The 20687-nt window shown below is 36.0% G+C and overlaps 1 protein-coding gene across 1 annotated transcript in view; it reads right to left on the bottom strand.

The window, feature by feature from the left end:
- Positions 1-2165: 2165 nt before the first annotated feature.
- The window catches only part of VEGFC (vascular endothelial growth factor C), an 85916-nt gene continuing 67394 nt past the window's right edge, over positions 2166-20687 (bottom strand). Inside the window, exons 5-7 of the mRNA XM_082608699.1 lie at positions 6300-6406; positions 5663-5996; positions 2166-2665 (exon numbers count right to left, since the gene is read on the bottom strand). Of these exons, the coding sequence (XP_082464825.1) occupies positions 2551-2665; positions 5663-5996; positions 6300-6406 (556 nt within the window). The 3' untranslated portion in view covers positions 2166-2550. The remainder of the gene's footprint in view (positions 2666-5662; positions 5997-6299; positions 6407-20687) is intronic.

A 20687-nucleotide genomic window follows, 5' to 3' on the forward strand; every position in this document is an offset into this window, starting at 1 on the left:
ATTCTGTTTATAAACTTTCCAAGATTTGGATATAGTAACTGTTGCTGCAAGCTTCCAGTGTTTTCTCATCTTTGTCCTTGAGATTTGACCGATTGGTAGTTGGAGACTCTTGCAGAGCTTATGAAAATGCTCACTGTCTATTTTAGCTACTTGCTGAATCCTATTTGCTAATATTTTAAATCACTGTTTAGCTTGATCTCTAGTCCACTTTCTTAACCAGTACCGCAGAACCTCAATTATTATAATGTAGTGAAGTGAGATTTTTATGGTCCATATAAAATTGTTTGCAAGAATCTCTGACAAAGTATTGTCTTTGTTGATGTTACTTTCGCCTTTCATCAAAATTATTACATCTCCAGGGACAAGTTAAATGTTATTTCTTCTGGCATGCCTCACGCTTTATATTTTGGTCTAGTGATTTCTTTGGCTTACCCATATATTCTGAGAAACCAATTGTCAACACATAGTTTAGATTTTTTTAAGCTGATAACTTGTAACGGTCATTATATCAGATCCTAATATTCTCTACATGGCCTCAGGGGGCTCACTGGAAACTTAGAATAGATTTTTTCTAAATTATCTTAAAAAGTTAATGTATTTAAAATGTATCAAGACTAAGAATGATTGATGCTAGATCAACATAACAGATTATATAATGTTTGTTTGCTTACATTCTTGGCTGAAATGTGGTGAAAAATTATTCAATTGGATCTCAGTTGAATTGTATAGCTGGTGACCATTTTATGCACCAAGGGACTGTGCCTCCCCAGCAGGTGGAAAGATATTGTTTATTATGATTCCAGCCTTCCTTTTGTAATGACTCCCTAATTTGTTCTGTTGGGGAAATTTTGATAAAACTATAGCTGTTGTCAAAAATACTTTTACTTTTGTTTCATTATGATTGTTGTTACTGCTGCTGTTTTTTGTGTTTGTTTGTTTTTGCTGTTCTCAAGTTTGAAAATTACCCAGACTGTAGCTGGTTCATAGATTGTACAATGCATATTTTCATATATTTTCTGCCTACAGGCTTCAGATTCATCTTTACTTAAAAAATACAAAGATGGTCCATAAATGTATAATGAGAGAATTTCAGAAGACTACTTCTTTTTCCAGTACGTAAAAAAAATCTGACTTTATGAACGAGATGTTAAAGTTGTGCAGAGTACGTACCTGTAATTCAGTAAACCTTGCATGTAACATTGTTTTAAAGTCAGTATTGAAAACAGTGTTTCAACATTTTTAGGGCATCGACCTTCTAATTAAATACTATAAAAAATTATTTTGTAGCAAAACTTATAGATACTAATATTTTGTACTGTACTGAGTAGTCACCTATACCATTTAAAATGTTTTTGTTATATTAAATTTGCAAGTTTTAAAAGCCATTTTTACATAACTTTATAGATTCTTTTTTTTCCTTTGAGGACTACTTATTTTCATGTATTTGCTAGTAGCTATGTATTTTTATTTGCTAGTAGCCATGTCCTATGAGCAAATAATCAATTCTCTGTCAACAAGCCAACCAGTTATGTGGTTGCATTTATGTAGGCAAAATATTTGTTCCCAGAAAAAGAAATTTTAGTGTGCTGCCTTTTTAAAATAACAAAACAAGTGCTTTAATTGTGTGACTGAAAGGTTTCCTTTTTAGCACATATGGGCATTTAAATGTCATTTCCAATTTATTTTATATGTATTGGGTAGGAGCACTTCAGTTTATAAAAAGTATTTAGCTGGTCAGAAGAAATTAAATATATGGAAAGATTTTTTTTAAGAAAAATATTTTAAAACCATTTTAATATGTACCGAGAGCTATTGTATCAGGTTAAGAGTCTGAATGCTCCAAGGGCACTGAATAACTTTCAAGTGCATAACCATGCTAAGCAGACTATCTTATAAGATTATATGTTTTCTATTGATTCATTTGGCTGTAAATTCAGAAGTGTCATGTGCTAAAACATTTCTATTCATTAAATATATTAAGAGATGAATTTAAATACAATTAATAGCAACCGCTGTCCCTCTGAAACTTTCTTTTACAGGATCATACAGCAATCAAAATCTGACATCCAATTAGAGAAAAAGGAAAAGGGCAGAGGGAGATGACAGTTTTCATAATATCAAGTTTTGCTGATAACGGAAGATGGTAATGGACTCAACTTACCAGCTTATAATACAATTTTCATTTTATTTTAAACATATTTTGCATGATATAAAAATATTGATCACAGTGAGCTTTACCAATTGTTATTGCTATAAAAATGGATGCAGAAACAATATTTTTTAGTGGAAATAAATTATATAGTCATTATTCTTTTTTAAAATCACAAGAGAAACACCTCAGCTGTTTGGTCATTGGCAGAAAACCAGTCTTTTAAAGAGGTCTTTTGCAGATGAGCTTCAGTCCATTTCTGTAACATTATCCACATGGTTCAGGAAACTGACTTTTGTCTTTGTTACAAAAGGTCCCACAAAGTCTCTGTGCTCATAGTTCTAACATGGCAACACCATTTTCCCATGATAGAAAAATGACGAACTAGAAAAGATACAATCTTAGTTCATATGTGGTCTTTTCCAATATGAAGGGACACAGCGACATACTTCTTCACTAAACGAAAGTCCCTGCTCACAATGCTTCACTCGATTTGTACACGGTCGTCTGTAACAACTAGGGGAACAAAGAAGGACAGACGTTTGTTAAAGACCAAGGAGATAAACTTGTTATGCTGCAAATGCACTTCTGTGTTTTTCTAAGTTTCAAACTAGAACAGAGTTACTCATTTTATCATAAAATTGTTCTCCAGTTTATAAATTGCTAAAGTTTGTGCCTGGAATTACCAGATTTAAGAGGAATGGAAAAACCTAAAAAAAAAAAGAAAGAAAGAGTCTTGCTTACAGAAATAACGAATGGAAGAATGAGGTGTTGTTAGCGTTAGTTCTTTTGAAGAGCTCTGTGCTTCGCAGATGAAAGTAACATAAAACAGAAATTTTGAAAGTGCATATTTAAGGTCTGCCAATTTAGCGTGATCACGTAAGCATGGCAGAATTCACAAGACTCTGGGACTCGTTTGGAACCCAGACTTTGGAGCGATTAAACCCAGCCATTCTGGCAGGACTGTGGTCCACAGTGAGGGCCCCATCTCACTCTTGACTTGGCTAGACTGGCAGCTGGCTGGCTGCACGAGAGTGGCTCAGCCTCCCTCCTCCACCTGGGCTCCATGTGAAAACAGTGCGGTCTGGGGGAACGCACTGGGAGGGACGGTATTCACCGTGAGGGTCCCTTTCCTCCTACCCTGGATGTCCAGTTTCTAGTAGTGGCAAAAGGACAAACGACCCAGCAGCCAATAACATCAGCAGCCCTGTTGCTCCAGTGAATGGGAGCCATCTTTGAAGGATTTTTCTGGAGGATGAGTATTCGTAACATGTGGCAGTGGGGATGGATATAATACAAGAAAAATGCAAGGTGACCTGGAGATCAAACATGCACCACAGAAAAACTACAGATGTGATTTTGAAACAGCATTTCTTTTGCTCCAGAAAAGAAAGCACATCTAGTTACAATGTTATTTATTTATTTTCAGTTCTAAATACAATTACATTATTATAAGGCCACTGGTATTCCTTTAGTAAAGAGATGCAATTCTCAATGATCAATGTAAGTTGCTGATTAAGGCAGTGAACCACAGAATGTCTACTCTGCCTGCCACAATTTTTGAATAAATATGAAGAGAAAATGAGTATATATATTTTCAAAATATTATACTATCTTTTTTTTTTGCTTCACTATATGCATAAAACCTGGAATTATACACTTAGAAAAATGAACATGGGGAGAGAGTTAGTAAATAGAAAGCCATTAAGAAACAATGTATGCGATGAGGAGAAATACAATGACAGAAATCTTTTCTACTAAGTTAATATAAGAATTCTGTAGAAAAATATGGCTGGTTAGTTTTATGTAAACAAAAATTTCAGGTTTTTCAATGTATACTGGGTTCACTCGGATTCAATATGAAAAAATGGTTTCATGATCTTTAATAGGATTTAGTATCTATATTCTGCATTTTTGAAATATCCTTTTGGTGATTAGAGTAGGATATGCAAGTAAAATTGGAATATCATTGCCCAGAATCTTCTAAAGAGGAAAAACAAGGATTCCTATCAGGTCTTCTGAAATGATAATGGAAGAAAAAAAAGTCATTAATGAGATACCTAGGTTCATGGAAGTCTCCCCATGCAGTAGCTAACATGTTCGTGTGGACAAATCATCAGAAAGATAAACTGAAGTGGGAATACAAACTCTTGAGAATCAAAAAGAAGGACACTTTATTTACTGAAGATAAAGGTAATGATGAACATTCATACAGATACTAAATTGTAAATAAATGGAAGTATTCATGCAGATACTAAATTGTAAATAAATGTAAATAAATTGTAATTATTTACAATTATAAATAATTGTAAATAAATAAATGTAAATAAAGTTTTAAGTCGTGTGAATAATCATCTGTTGAATGGGTGTTATCACCATCTGTAGAGTGGGTGGAAAAAGAGAACCCAGTGAGAACTCCAGTGATGGACAGCAAGTGGTCAGAAAACCTAAAGGACAACCAGGAAAGCACAATGTTGTCTCACTCAAAACAGAGGAGAGCCTAAAGAGAAACTACGGAAAGACCAAATTGTCCATCGGATTTGAAGATGAAGGGTCTACTGAACTTGATCGTGGAATATTAGGGCATAAACCAGGTTCCAGTTGGTTGAATAAATGAGAGATGAAAGAGGTGAACAGACAAATGCCAAATGCCTGGTCTTGGTGCAACTCAGAAGACAGGACAGAGCTTGGTTGCTACAGAATGCTCAAAGTCACAGTGAGATGCCAATAAAATAGAAAAAATTGAGGGGGACGAACACTAGAGTTGAGGACATTGAAGGTACGGAAGGGAGAGGGCGTGACTGGTGGAGCGAGATGCTGAAGGACAGTGGGAGCAAATGTCAAAAGCACAGGTCTGGCTTATTCTCAGATCAAAGAGGAAGAGGTTCAGGGCTTAACGCTGAAAGTGTTTGAGTCCAAGAGACTCATTTGTTTCTGGTGAAGAAGGGAGCAGAATCAGGTTTAAGGACTGCCTTGAGGAACCTTGGACAACGTATTAATTTATTTCTCTGATTCCATTAAATACTATACTTAGCTTAACCATTTTCATTTCTAGATACAATTCCACACTAAACGATATCATCCTGTCCTTTGTAAAGCTTGCACATTTTCTGCACTTAGAACAGCTGTACAAAATTACATCTGATGGCATCATCATTTTGTTGGGGGCAGGTGTGCACTACCTGGATATATTTTGAAAATGCTCCGCAAGTGACTGTCCTATGCATCTGTTCTCTAACTCATGTGGAGAGCTACTACCTTAGTCTCTGGAACAAGGATTTAGTGCATTCTGAGCCTGGATCTGGTTTTGGTTCCCAGGACTCCCGCCTTATTTTTGGGGGGGCAAAGTCTCACAAAAATTTAGCATTGGTAACAAAATATCAGAATTCATCTTCCAGAACTTAACTAGTTCCACTCTAACAAAGAACCAATATTTTGGTTGAGAAAACTGCTTTGCGTTGAGAAAACTATTTCCAGTAAGAGAAATGAATACTGTTTATGAAGATTTCTTACCTGCATGTTTGATGCTGAAACTTCTTTCCTTTCAAGAAGCATTTCTGTGGAGTTTCTGTACATTCACAGGCACATTTTCCAGGGTTTAGGGGTTGATTTCTTGGGCAGGTTCTTTTACATACACACTGGCATGTGTTTTCGTCAAATTCTCTGTTGGCCGCACACGAGTTGGGGAAGAGTTTGTTTTTACAGACACACTGGCATGAGTTTCTGTCCAGTTCCTTGTGGGGTCCACAGCTGGAAGGCCAAAGCCCCCCTTTGCAGATGCACTGACAGGTCTCTTCATCCAGCTCCTTGTTGGGCCCACAGATGTCATGGAATCCATCTGCAGAGTCTAGACAAACACAGTCAGGACATCTTTACTATCCCTTACTTGGTTCTGGGTGTGGTGGGAAACAATAAAAAGCCTTTAAAAGTGTTTTCATTTCCATGTTGTTCATTAAAGGGTTGTGCACACACACAGGTAGGTTCCTTTACAAAGAAGTTCAAAATAATACCGATACGAGGCAGAAAGTGTCCTATTTTGTAGTGAGTGATTTCAAAGCATGAAAATGAATATTGTACATGCGATTTTAATATTACAATATTTGTTAATCAAAATAGAGACATTTAGTCTTTAATACAGCATTCGGCTTACCATCTCCAACATGAGAGGAAAAAATAAAATCTTGCTGAGCCAGGCATCTGCAGATGTGATTATTCCATATGTAATCTGTGGGGCAGGTCTTGTTTGCAGCCTGGCATCTGTGGGAGAGGTGGGTTAAGCAAGAGAATAACTGTTACATGGAAGGGATCATCTCTTTTCTTACCTATGTTACGAAATCAACAATGCTTGTAAAAAAGCACTAAGATGACATAAGAATATATAAAATGAAATGCAAACATTCCCTCTCAAGCTGCTCCCACCCACAGGTGCTGTCGAATTCTAATCCCAGAGGTGACCACTGTTAGTGGAATGGTCTTATATCATCCATTCCAGATTTCTATCTTTTTAAGGCAAATACACTTATTTGTATAATCACATACTGTTTTACTTCGTGCAAAAATGGGATAAAGCCTTTTATACTACTCTGAAATTTCCTTTTTCCATTAAACAATATATCATGGACCTCTTTATATGTCACTTCATGAAGTTTGCTCCATCGTTTTTACTGGCTGCATAGTAGTCCATAAATGGATGTACTATTATATATTTTATTAATCTCCTATTGGTAGTCATTGGAGTTTCTTCCAATTCATGGCTTTTTCAAACAGTTCTACAGGAAACATCCTTATACATGCACCTTTACGGCCTTATTTCTGAAGCACAGATGCCCATAGCTGTAAAGCGTCCATTAATACAGATCTCCCACTCCTCGCTCCACAGAAAGGAATGAAAGACCATGTTCTTTGTTGTTATTCTAGTTTTTCCTTCCCTTCCTCCTTCCATCTTCCTTATTTATTTAACTAAAAATCTGAACATATGGGCTTCAAATGCTTCTTTGATGTGCCAGTTGTCTCACTGTTGCCTAACTGGGACCCCTTCGTGTTGGCACCTGTATGGCATGACCCCTTTATTTTTCCAGCTTCTCTGCTTTCTGGGATGAACAGATGCCATACACTCATGTTGCCCGTTTCCTCCCCCATGCCTGGATCAGCCATCCCTTCAGGGAGCCCTAATTCTCTTTTTTGGAGAATAGCATTATTATATTTGGGGGAATAGGTTATTGATCTTAAGCAAGAAATACCTGTACATATTTTTAGGGAAAAAAGTTCATAGTGCTATTTCCAAATCCAGTTGAACATTACTGGGGTTTTAAATTTAGTCCTTTGACTTCAACTAATAACTTCCATTAAAATCTTGGTTTCTAACCATCTTTGCTTAAATTTAAGTATATATTGAGATATTTGCTTTATCCTGCAAATACTATATGCTTTTTCTTTTCAATTCATTATTTTGAAAGTGGAAAACATTTATGTGATTATCAGAGTTAAAATTATGAGAAAGAGTATATTCAGAGAAGGTCTTTTGGATTCATATCTCCAGCATGCTGTTTTCGTAGCTCTTGGTTTATATCGTCAGTGTTTCTTTTTGCAAAGAAAAGATGTAAGTCTATATGTATGTATTTTTTTTCTTATTTTTTTACACAGAAGATAGCATCCCTTATACACTGTGCCAGACCTTGCTTTTTCACTGAATAATATTTCCTGGAGAACATTCTACTTTCCTAATAATTTGAGGCATCCCTGAGAGCAAATCTCTACTCATTACATATTTTTGTCATTATTTTCTTGGGAAGTCACGAACATGTTTCTGTTCCACATAAAATCTAGACGGTATTTATCAATTTGCCAAAATAGTATCATTGTGTTTTTAAATTTACATCCTACCCAAAACTTTAGCAGCCTTCCATCAAATAAGCAGTTATGTGTAAGTGTAAAACAGCAATGCAATTAATCGTGGCTCATGAAACTCAAGTCATTCTTCTGTCCATCAATGATGGTGAAACCATTCTGGCCACACTGTCCCAACACTGACCTACATGTGGTTTAAGTAATACATTCCTGATACCATGTTGGTGTCAGGTGGGTACAGTGCTGTTGTGGTTGCAGTAGAAAAGCATCTTTCATTTTGCCTTATGTGATTTATCCTGCGTTACTTAAGCCAGTGTTTTTCCAGCTGTAAGCAGCAACCCATTAGTGGATCTTGAGCTCAATTATATGGGCTGGGAAATGCATTTTGAAAATATAAAAGAATAGGGCTTCCCTGGTGGCGCAGTGGTTGAGAGTCTGCCTGCCGGTGCAGGGGACACGGGTTCGTGCCCCGGTCCGGGAGGATCCCACATGCCGCGGAGCGGCTGGGCCCGTGAGCCACGGCCGCTGAGCCTGCACATCCGGAGCCTGTGCTCCGCAACGGGAGAGGCCACGGCAGTGAGAGGTCCGCATACCGCAAAAAATAAATAAATAAAAAATAAAATATAAAAGAATAGCATATAATAAAATATGAACTACTAGAGTACACGTGGTAAAGAATGTTTTCTGCAACTTTATTTCAATTATACATATATGCATATATTTTTGAAATGTATGTAATGTGCATGCAGATACGTGTGTATAAATATGCATATACAACCCCACACACGCAGCCTCCCTGTCTCCCACGTGTGGTGTATGTGTGTTTGTGTATAGATGGTTGCAATGCCAGATGTATTTGTTTTAGTTACAGTCATTAAAGTAGACAAAACACATCTAAGCTATTTAAATGGGAAGTGTCAAGAATAATCTCCATCACTAGCCTAAGTGAGGTTGGTGAAAGAGAAAATCTTCAACTGCAGGAGTATGTGTTAATGTGTCTGTGCTTAAGTTTAAATATGTGTGCAAAATTGCTTATCCCAAACAGGTAGGAAGCAAAAACAATTTCCTCTCTCTTATGTAGTGAGCAAAAATATAGTTTTCTCTCTAATATTTCGTATCTTCAGAAGTATGAATTCAAAGGTATGGACTGTGTGTAGAAATGAATGTAGGAAATGACATTTCTGGAGTGTCATAAAAAACAAGAAGGTGCCTTGCCTAGTTTTATAGAATTAAATAATGATTTCATAGTTCTGTTGCTTTTGAATGTTCATGATAAAAATACGGCCTTCAGAATAACACTTTCAATTATGTTATACCTGAGATGTTTTGCCAACATAAACTTTATATTGCCAACTAATTATGGTTTGCTCAAAGTGAATTAAATATTTTAATTTCTAATATTCTTAAAACTTAAATTTCTAGAAAACTATAGCTTCAGAAGCTTTGCCAAAAATAAAAAAATCTTCTACTCATCAGTTCACAATTCAATGCTGAAATTTGGAATCCTGCTAAGATACGACTTAATTAAGTAAACATATATTTGACTATACTTCAATAAAAAAGCATATTTGGATAGAATATATTTGTATAATTACTTCAAGTTCCCTGCTCTAAAAGTGAATAGCATCTTCTAAATGTTTAAAGCTTCTCACGTGAAAAGATGGGAGACACAATTTCCAAAATATTGTTACGTTAGAATGAAAGGAAATGTTTTCATGGTGGATAGAAGATTTAGCACAATTTACTTAGCTTCTACACATCTTAATTTCCAAAGCATTTTTATACTATTGAAATTTCTCTGAGTTTTGAATATTAACGTGTGTAAACATATTTAAAAATTTTATAAATTAGTTATCTTGTATACTGTATTTATAAAACCTATTGATTCAAAGGCACATTTTGTTTGCATAGAAAAGAAGAACATTGTGCGATTATTTGTGAAGTAGATTTATGTTGAGAATCATATGTAAATAGGTTAACTTGCCTACTTTTCCTTTCCCATCCCTACACACACTAACACATCCATTTGTATGGAGGATAAAGATGCTTTTCGAAGAATTATTTCATTAATTGTTTCAAAACTTCACTTGGCTGGTTCGGTAGCTATTGCTTTTTGCTAATTAAAACCGGGGAACAGGGCTTCCCTGGTGGTGCAGTCATTGAGAATCTGCCTGCCAATGCAGGGGACACGGGTTCGAGCCCTGGTCTGGGAAGATCCCACATGCCGCGGAGCAACTAGGCCCGTGAGCCACAACTACTGAGCCTGTGCATCTGGAGCTTGTGCTCTGCATCAAGAGAGGCCGCGACAGTGAGAGGCCCGCGCACCGCGATGAAGAGTGGCCCCCACTCGCCGCAACTAGAGAAAGCCCTCGCACAGAAACGAAGACCCAACATAGCCAATAAATAAATAAATAAATAAATAAATAAATAGCGTTTAAAAAAAAACACAAAAAACCGGGGAACAAAAATTTAATGGTTTGTGTGTTAGAGAACAACGAATTTAATGATTAGATCAATCTTATTTTGCCATTGATCTTCCTTTCGAAATGCTAAAAGATTAATCTGCTCCAAATAGGTGTTAGGTTAAATTCTACATATTGGGTAGTAATTACTAGCTCTTGTGCATTGAACATTGTAGTAGGCTATTTTGTGCATCCTATGTTTTGGACTCTCATCTCTACTTTTTGGCACTCGGGTTTTTATATACTTGAAATTCCCTGACTCTCCAAATCAATATTTAAGGAATGAAGACATACTACCACCTTTATTGGGCATTAGTTAGAGTTGAGCTGAGATGTTATTCTTTTTCAAATAACTATCATCTTGGTAATATATTTCTAAATGGAAAAAATGAACTGCATCTTGATTTATATTAAAATGCTTATTGATCTAATTTACTAAGTATCTCTTTAAAAATATTTCATAGGTTGCTCAAAATGAATGCTGACGTTAATTGAATACTAATTCAACTTGTAGCACTCAATGACTTCTTTAAAAAGCAAATTCTTTCTATGAACTGTGCTGTTAATCAATTGATCTCACTGGAAGCTCTTTTAATAAGGTATCTTTACACCATCCCAGCAGATTAAAATTCTGATCATGTGGCATCTATAGTCCACAGGTGTGTTCTTCAAATAGCTGTCCTTTGCTGAGTCTTATTAAAAGTGGTGTGTGATCCAGTAATATTAGTTTGAAAGCATGTGCTACGAGCTCCAAGGAGCTTTATGCCATTCAGTTGGACATTCAATGAGATGTTCTTGTACCCCATTGTGAAAACCGTAAGGGGCACTCTGACTACATAATTAATTTTGAAAAAAATCAAAATAGGGTTTTGATTTCCTAACGGCCAACTGCTAATGTCGTTTGAACTTCGCCCACTATGATCAACATCCCTCAAACCTGTAATACATTAGGGGTTAATATCAATCCCGACCCTTTTTGCTCAAGATTGCTCTCAGCCTAGGAGGTGGAGGGGCAAATATATTCTTTCATTATCAGAGCCACAGAGCCCTGGGTGAAACCAGCACCCTGTCTCAACAATTTTATTCCCAAAGTCTTTGAACTGTTGTGTTCATCTTGAGTTCATCATGCATGGCCCTTGAACACACTCAGCAATCTACGCAGATGTTGATTTGCTTATATTTTTTGCAAGAGTGGTAAATATCAAATGAAAAGTGGTTAAGTAAAAATGGCCTTGATAGTGAATGTTATTAAGTAGCTTCTTCAGTACTATGGGTAGAAATCAGAATTATATTCATTTTAAAGGCTCTATATAAATTGTCTTAAAAAAGGAACATGCTTAACAGAAATATATCTAAATAAAATGCATATATTTATCATACCTGGTATTGATTTTTATTGATTTCATGCTAATTTGTGCTTACGTCTGCTTACGTTACTTTTTTGCTTGTGACTGGAAGAACAGTGGATGGAGTTGGGTTTGTTAGGATATTAAAAAAAATAGTAATTATGTCCGATTAATGAAAATCCATAGTTTTAATAATTTTTCTAAACTTAATAAGTGAAAGGCTAATACAATAGTTGCATTAGTATAAAAAGTGGGCTTAGAAATCTAATCTTTCACTTTTTGTGTGAATATAAATGATTGTTTTAAAGCAGTAACCTGCTATATACGACAACTCGGCTACCATCTGAGACCTGGATACGAAGCATGAGTTATGCCATGTAGTCATTGCTTGGCTAGCTGCGTGCAGGAGTGCTTGTTTTTGAATTGGATGGTCACTAGAACTGGAGCACAGCAGCACAGGATGCTAGGATGTCTAGAAGCCTAGGTGGTTTCCTTTTTTAAATTTTTAAACTTTTTGGATTTGCTTGGATATACAAGGTTGAGAGAGGTATGGTAGGTTGAAACAATGGAAATCTAGCAGTTACTCTATTTGTCAGTTTGTCAGTTTTTATTGCTATATTTAACTCAAACTAACAGAATCAGAACAGAGAAATGATAAAATAGTAACCCGGAATTCAGTAAAAATATCCTTCAATAGCCACTGGTCTCATTATCACAGGCGTATCTCAACAAAAAAGCAAAAGCAAAACCAAAACAATGACAACATGTGTTGAGGGCATGAGAGTGTCGCTACGACATCAAAATGACTGGCTGAGGGCAGTGTTTCGGGGAAGGGAAGTAGGGCTGAACAGGGGTTATGAGGGCAGTGAAACATTCTGTAAGACAATATAATGGTGGATACCTGTCATTATGCATTTGTCAAAATCCATATAATGTGCAACAAGATACTAAACTATGGATTTTAGTTGATAATGTATCGATATTGGCTCATCAATGGTAACAGATGTACCACACTAATTATACTCCAATAAAGACCTATTTAAAAAAAAAAGATGCTAATAATAGGGGGAACTAGTTGGGGGAGAGCGATGGGAACTCTCTGTGCTTCCTGCTCAGTTTTTCTGTAAAGCTAAAATTTCTAAAAAAAGTCTATAAACTTTTTAGAAAATAATCGGTAGATGTGGTCTAATAATATGGACACTTATTAAAAATAATCATCAGTGTGATCTGGGTAAACTTGACATTAAACATCACAAAATCTTTGATCTAATAGCCCTTACCTATGGGTAACATTACAGAAACAGCCTAGCGCAGAGGATGTACTGATGAAATCTTCTCTGTCATATACATTTTGCTGTCATTTCTACCAGTCAATCAGCAAAGCCATAGGAATGCTGTGCTCTCCATAAGTAACCAGACAGAAACCAGACAGCCCAAAGACAGGCACACTATACAGCACGGTTGGCTTCTTTTTGGAAAAAAATACGCTTCAGGGTCTGGAATCTCTTACCTGAGTTCATATCATAGGTGCTCATTTGAAGGTGTTTGACAATATTTAGATGATGAGCTTTGTAGGAAAGAGGATGAATAGACATATGAATTAAGATTTCAAAAATAATTGCATATGAACCTAGGGCTTGAACTGCAAAGAGGATATTTTCAGGGAAGAATAAAAATTCATGTTTTAAAGTGCTGATGAAAAGGGTAGTTTCTGATCAACTGGTGCTAGACTATGTCACAGTTTAATTGGTAGGTAAATTATCTTCACATTTCTGCTCTGAAATAGTTTATTAAAATCAACATGCTATTCTGTTTATCTCTATTTTGTGTAAAGCAACAATGTACAATCTTGAAATTAAAAGGGAAATAATGAAAAATTAAAAGGGGAAAAAGAAAAACTCATGGATATTCAAGTTTCATTAGGACTAAGGATCCATTGTAATAGATGAACAGTCCAAAGACACTCAGATTCTAAATCAAAGGTTTTTGTGGCTGTAAATCTACTCTGTTTGTTGAAGAGATGAACTGTCACAAGAATGAAGTTTCCCTAATAAACCTGAATAACTGTAACTTCTTAGAAGCAGGTATGCTTTATTGGGTATCTTAGTAAACAATGTTAACACTTTTGTAAAAGAAATAAAGGCAGTAAACAAACTCACAAATTAGCCTTCAGGCTAGATTTATCAATTTTTGCACCTTTCTTCACCCTTCCTTTTTGTCTTTCTCACCATAACATGACTCTTCCCCAAAGACTGATATAGCCTCTTTATCAGGCTGAAATAATACATATCCTCTATCTTTATTAACCATTAAAACAACTCAAGGTACCTTGGCCATGGTGAGCTATGTCTTGTCATTTCTCTACTCACAAAACTCCCTATGCTTCCCCAATACCTGTACAGAGGCAAAACACCACAGGCTGGTGCTCAAAGCTTCAGAAGCATAGTCTCAGCATTGCCTTTGTAATTTATCTTCTACTGCTTTTACAGATTTAAACCCAGTTAAACTATTCAATTCTATTCATTGTCCCCAGAACATGTTATCTTCTTTAGGATAACTTTAGGAACATTGTTAATGATAACCAATTAACTAACCAATAAATTTACCAGTGGGTAAAATTAACTTCAAGGCACTTGTCTCTCAAATGTGACATCTCTCTCCTTTGATTTTATTCTTTTCCTAATGCTTGAATATTGCTTTCCCTATAGTATAATGTCATAGAATAATCATGAAAAAACTATCTGTATCTATCTATCTATCCATCCAATGGAATACTATGCAGCTGTTTAATGAACAAACCAGGCCTACAGAAATCAATATGATTACATCTATAAAACATACTGCTGAGACAAAAACTAATGGGCCATCTTAACACAAAAATTTAAACACACAAAGGTGTACCCTATAATCTCCTGTGGTATGTTAACACATCCACCTGCTATAAAAACAGCAAAGCACGAATGAGAATAGTACAATTTCTGCGTAGTGGTTACTTCTGGGAATCAAGGATGAAGAACGGTGATTGGGGCTTTGGGCTGTATCTCAAGTGAATATGACAACATGTTTGTTAAATTTTGAATTGGGGCAGAAAGATGTCATTTTTTGTCCTTTACTGTACGCTTGAAGTTATTGTTTTTAATTTGAAGAAGTTAAAAATGCAGTAATGACTGCACCCCCAAAGGGATGAATTGGCTCCTAATTTGTTTGAATCTCTGCTTTCCTACAGTTTTAGTTGTGTGACATTGGGGAAAGTTACTTGACCCCTCTGATTCAGCATCTCACGTGTAATTGAGACTTTCTCTCTCACTCTCCTGCTTACCCTCTTTCTTTCTCACCCTCTCTCTGCACCTAGCACATAGTAGGTCATTAATAAATGCGTATGTTATCTCTGTATCACATCCTTCAGGTCATGGAGTCAGTCCTAACCATTCTCAAGCTTTTTCTGATATTTGATCCTCTCACCACTGCTTTCCTTCAACTCTTGTTGGCTTTTGCAATACCTTTTGGATTTGGTAATATGTTTCTCTCCCAGTTTTTATGCCTGAATTTTCTGATTGGTCTCTCTCAGTCTCGTGCTAGTCTATGATTTCTCCGAGTTTCCAAAACATTCATGTCCCCCATGGTGTCATCTGCTGCCCCTCTTCCCTGCTTATGTCCCACATTCTCCTTGGCTGGTTTAACTTCTTCCAATTGCTGTAAGTGCCAGTTACCTGCTGGCAGCGACCCAATGAGCATGCCCCCCACCCCAGTGTCTCCCCAGCCCCAGATCCACTGTCTGTTGAACGTTTCACTCTGATTTCTCAGAGATGCTGCAAAAACTCAAAGTACACATGTAAATACTAAATTCTCCTTTTCAAACCCATTCTTCCTGTGAGCAGGTATTCCCCGGCTTTCTGAATATCATACATGCAGCTTTATCTTCCACTTCTCCCTCTCTGTCATCCCACACACGCAGCTGCCAAGTCATAAACTTTCTTATATTTCAAATGTCTCTCCATCCCCACTTCTGCTGCCTTGGTACCCGCTCTTATTATTTCTCTCTTGGATTATTTCAGAAGTTTCCTCTCCACTTTTTCCAACTCCTGTTTTGCTTCTCTGATTCACGTACTACATTGCCACCAGGCTGTTCTTTCTATCATATAAAATGTAAATATCACGTCCCTACATGTGTCTTTTAGTGGTTCCTGAGCGACTGGAAGGGAAAGAGAGAAGTCCATCCTTGGAATGGCGTTTGCACTTCTGCTGACCTCTCTGGACTTCTGTAGATCCTCTCCATCACACCCTCTGCTGCAGTCATGCATCCACCGTGACCTCCTCTCCTACACCAATTCCAGTCTTAAGGTTACATGTCTGACTCACTTATGGGATTTCTTCTGGAATAGCAATCCTATCTATCTATCTCTATAGCCTAGCACAACAGTAGTACCTAGAGGGCACATAGTAACTGTTTGCTGAATGGCTGAATGAAGCAGAGTATAGTGTATTGTACACTTATTATATTAGATATATTTGTGTATATTTGTACTCTGGTACATAAGTTGCTTTAGTTAAGAAATTACATAATCCATTTATAAAAATCCTACGTTTCCTAGCACAGTGCTATGCACATAGAAGATTCAACATAAATACTCATGAATGAATAAGCACCAAGTAGAAAAATCTTGGGCATCACTTCTTAATCATAAACGGCTCCCTCCATAAAAAGAGAGTCTCAATCATTAAGGGGGCCATAGAAATTCACGGAATTTAATCTGAAGGAAAATGTAAGAGGAAACAATTGGAAAAAAGAGAATAATCTATGAGAACATCAATATGAATATGATAACTAACCACTTCTGTTAGCGATACTCTCCTCTACCTCTGAATTTATGATATTTTTTGGTGCTGCTGCTATTGAGACTTGAATTTTGTTTTGAAAATACTAGAAATGCTATATGCTATTGGGGGAAAGCATAGGGTTAAGAAAAAGGAACACTGACTTTTTATCTCCTTCTGACACTTTTTTTTTTTTTAGTTTTTAGCTTTGTATATGCTCATTACATTTCTAAGGCTCAATTTTCTCATTTGTAAAATGTTAGTAAAAATAGCAGCCAATGTTTATTGAATGCTTACTGTGTGTCAGGCACTGGGCTAATATTTAACATGAATACTGATAATAAACATCATTACACCCTTATGAGTTAGATGTTATCATCACCATCATCATCATTGTTATTCTATTATGGTATTATAATCTTAGATTAATATGTAATATAGTCTCACGTTATTGAATAGATTGTGGGGACTAGGTTATAAACCTCACACTGTATTATATGTAACATTTTATTTTTTTGTTTTAAAGATGAAAAAGTGTCACAAAAAGTTTATAGAACTTAGCAAAACTCAAAAGGGCTAGTGAGCAGAGGATGAATTTTCAAACCAAGAAGCCACCTACAGCGAGCACACTCTGTGCTCTGTGGCGTCTGTCATGAAGGCCACCACCTGGCAGCACTAGTTATGAGCATGAGACCACGGGCGGCTTGGTGCACAGTCATAGTTAGGAAAATAAATAATAACAAGAATAATATCAACATAACACACGTTGTCCCTTGACTATGAATGCTCAGAGGTTAGGGGCAACCAAGCTCATCTTGGCCTCTCGCACAGTACCTAGAAACATTCTTTGTCCTTTTTAGAGACTCAAGAATTATTTTATGAATGACTCATTTTGTGAATGATTCTTTCAATCACTTAGTTATATCTGTTCTTAAATAACGTAAAACAAATGATATGCTACTTATTTAACCTCATAATAATGTAAACATAACACCAAGCGTCTGGAAAAGACATGACTTGTCTTCCTCCTGGCAGCAATGGTGGGTGAGAGCAGGGGTGGAGCAGAAATGGGGCATTGCTGCATCTGAGCGGGATTTCATCTCCATAGAAAGGAGTGCTGGGAAGCCCTCCCCCCTGAAGGAATCATTATAATTTTGACTTAAAGTGTCACCATAAAGATTTTAAGACACCTACCATTTTGAACCTCAACTAATTTCAAAATTATAGTTAATGAAAGGGGTCTTTTTCTCTTGGCATTTCAAAAATCAGTTTTACTGAGGAATAATTTGCATATAAGAAAATGTTCCTATTTTTTAAAATTTGTTTTGTAAAAAATATTTATTTATTTAGGCTGGTCTGGGTCTTAGTTGCGGCATGCAGATTTCTTAATTGCAGCATGCGGGATCTAGTTCCCTGACCAGGGATCGAACCCAGGACCCCTGCATTGGGAGTGCAGAGTCTTACCCACTGGACTACCAGGGAAGTCCCAAAATGCTCCTATTTTAAATTCACTGCCTTTTTACAAATTTGTGCACCTGTGTAACGCTCACCACCATCAAAATGCAGAACATTTCCATCAACCACAAAAAGTTCCCTTTGCTCAATCCCAGTCAATCCCACCCCTTGCATCTTTAGGCAACTATTGATTGCTTTCTCTGAGTCTAGATTATCTTTGTCTTTTCTAGGGTTTCATGTAAATTGAATCATACAGTATGCATTCTTTTTAGTCCAGCTTCTTTCACTCAGCTTAACATTTTTGAGATTCATGTTGTTGTGTGTATTAACAGTTCATTCTTTTTAGACTGCTCAGTAATATTCCACTATATGGATATACTGCAATTTTTTCATTCATCTTTGATGGATGTTGATTTGTTCCCAGTTACAGGCTAAAGAGCTTATATGAACGTTTGTCTACAAGTTATGGTGTGGAAATATGTTTATATTTCTCTTGGATAAATACCTAGGTGGGAAGTTATTGATCATATTGTGTGTATTTAAGCTCAAATAATGTTTGAGCTTAAATGTTAAACAAAACATTAGTATGTCATATGCTGAGAAGAAAAATTGCTGATACCCTCTAAATGAATATCTAGTAGCTATATAGGTTAAACATTGTTTTCTCATATGAAGCCGAAGTTAAAGTTAATTTGTCTTAAAATTTTTTTTTAATTATTTTTTAAAATTATTTTATTTTTGCTGGAACCTGACTATTTTGAATGTTTTAAAAATTATTATATTTGTATTGTTAGTTTATATCAATTGCTAATTTCCATATGTAATTTGACATATTACCATTTTTATAAGTAAATAAATTACTTTAAGTTTCTCAGCAAATAGTTGTTATGCTCAATATTGATAGCTTTTACATTTTTATTTAACTTTTCACTATAACATTTTTATTTTGTCCTTTTTAATCCTACACTGAATAAAAAAGTAAGCTTTCTACTTCCTTTTAAATGTATGAAGCCCAGATATACTTAAGGTATATAAAGAGATATAAATGTGTCTGTGGTATTCAGGTTTCACGGGGGAGGTGATTAGGAAAAAATGTCTATAAAAGGATCCTTAGGGGGCGATAATGAAAAAAAAAAAGGTTTAATAGCACTACTCTAAAGGAAATATTTTAAAATAATACTTTGTTTTATTTTTATAGCTATATATGGGTATATAACTACATGTAAAGTTATATATAGTTATCTGCTTTAAAATTATATATATATTATAAATACCACACACATACATAGATGGATATTACATATACACAAAGTTATGTGCCCACTAGCTTGGAATATAAAATACATTTCTTATTGAACATAGTGAAACACACTGAAAAACACAAGAGACAAGGAAATGAATCCAACATGAATCTTAACGATAGTAATAAATCTGCCCTTTAATGACTATCTCTTAGATGCTGGACACTACAGTCAGCATTGCAGAAGCATTCAGTATTTCCTTCAATCCTCTTTACATCTTTACATCTTACAAATAGGCAAACTGAGGTTCAGAGACATGAAATACCCGATGTTAAAACGCTAATTAATGGCAGACCTAACTCAGCTCTGCTTACTAAGACCCAAGCTCTCTTTGCTCAAACATTTGTCTCTTCTTGACCTCCAAGAGCATACAGTATAGTAGTTAGAAGAATAAGTAATGATGAAAGTATGAGTAAAATACACAAATGCTATGAGATATATACAGATAAATAAGTTACTTTATTTAAGAAGCATTTGTTGATGAGTGTAGTATACTTGTTTAGCTCCCAAGTTTGGAGCGTGATTACCAGCTTCATCTGTAAAATAAGGCTAACTACCACCAACTTCACAGATGCTTTTGTCAGTGTTAAATGAGACAATGTGTGTTAGGGCCTGAAAGTAGTTAACAGCTCAATTATTTTTAAGTGTTATTAGCTGGACATTACAGAAGACATAAGCCTACCTGAAATACTCTCATGAGCTAGGTTCACATGCAACAGTTACAGACCCCTAAAAAACCCATGCAAGGATGAAGTAAGTATAGTAATTGCTATGCGAATTCACGAAGCAAAGGTGACTGTGGTATTTGGACACGACAAAGCCAGCAGAAAGACCTTTACCTGAACTCTGAGAAATGGATAAGGCTTTGGAAAGGCAGAAAAGAAAGTAAATTTATTTTAAACCAGGTCAGAATAGAAACAGTTACAGAGCAGGAAATAAGCGTGGTATTTAGGGAACAGACTTTGTGAAACACAGACTTGGTGAAGAATGAGAAGCAAAACAAGAAAGGAAGGCTGACACCAGAAGACAGAGGTGGAAAATCGGTGCCCAATTCTTTGAGAAGTTGAAAGTCACTGACAGTTTCTGGTCAGATGAATGAAACGATGCCTTTTAAAGCTTACTTGTGACATTATACAGGAGTTGGAGAGACATTTGACACAACAAAGCTAGTATTGAAACCACTGCATTAAATCAGAAATCCATGCAGAATGAAGTGGATCAGGGTGACAGTGATGGAAATGAAATAATAAGTTTACGTTGGAGCAGATATCTCCCCTCTCCCCCAAAATAATTAATAGCTTTTGGGTGTGAT

The sequence above is a fragment of the Mesoplodon mirus genome, assembly GCF_964341445.2.
Source record: "Mesoplodon mirus genome assembly, chromosome: 20".
In the NCBI taxonomy this organism is placed as follows: Eukaryota; Metazoa; Chordata; class Mammalia; order Artiodactyla; family Ziphiidae; genus Mesoplodon; species Mesoplodon mirus.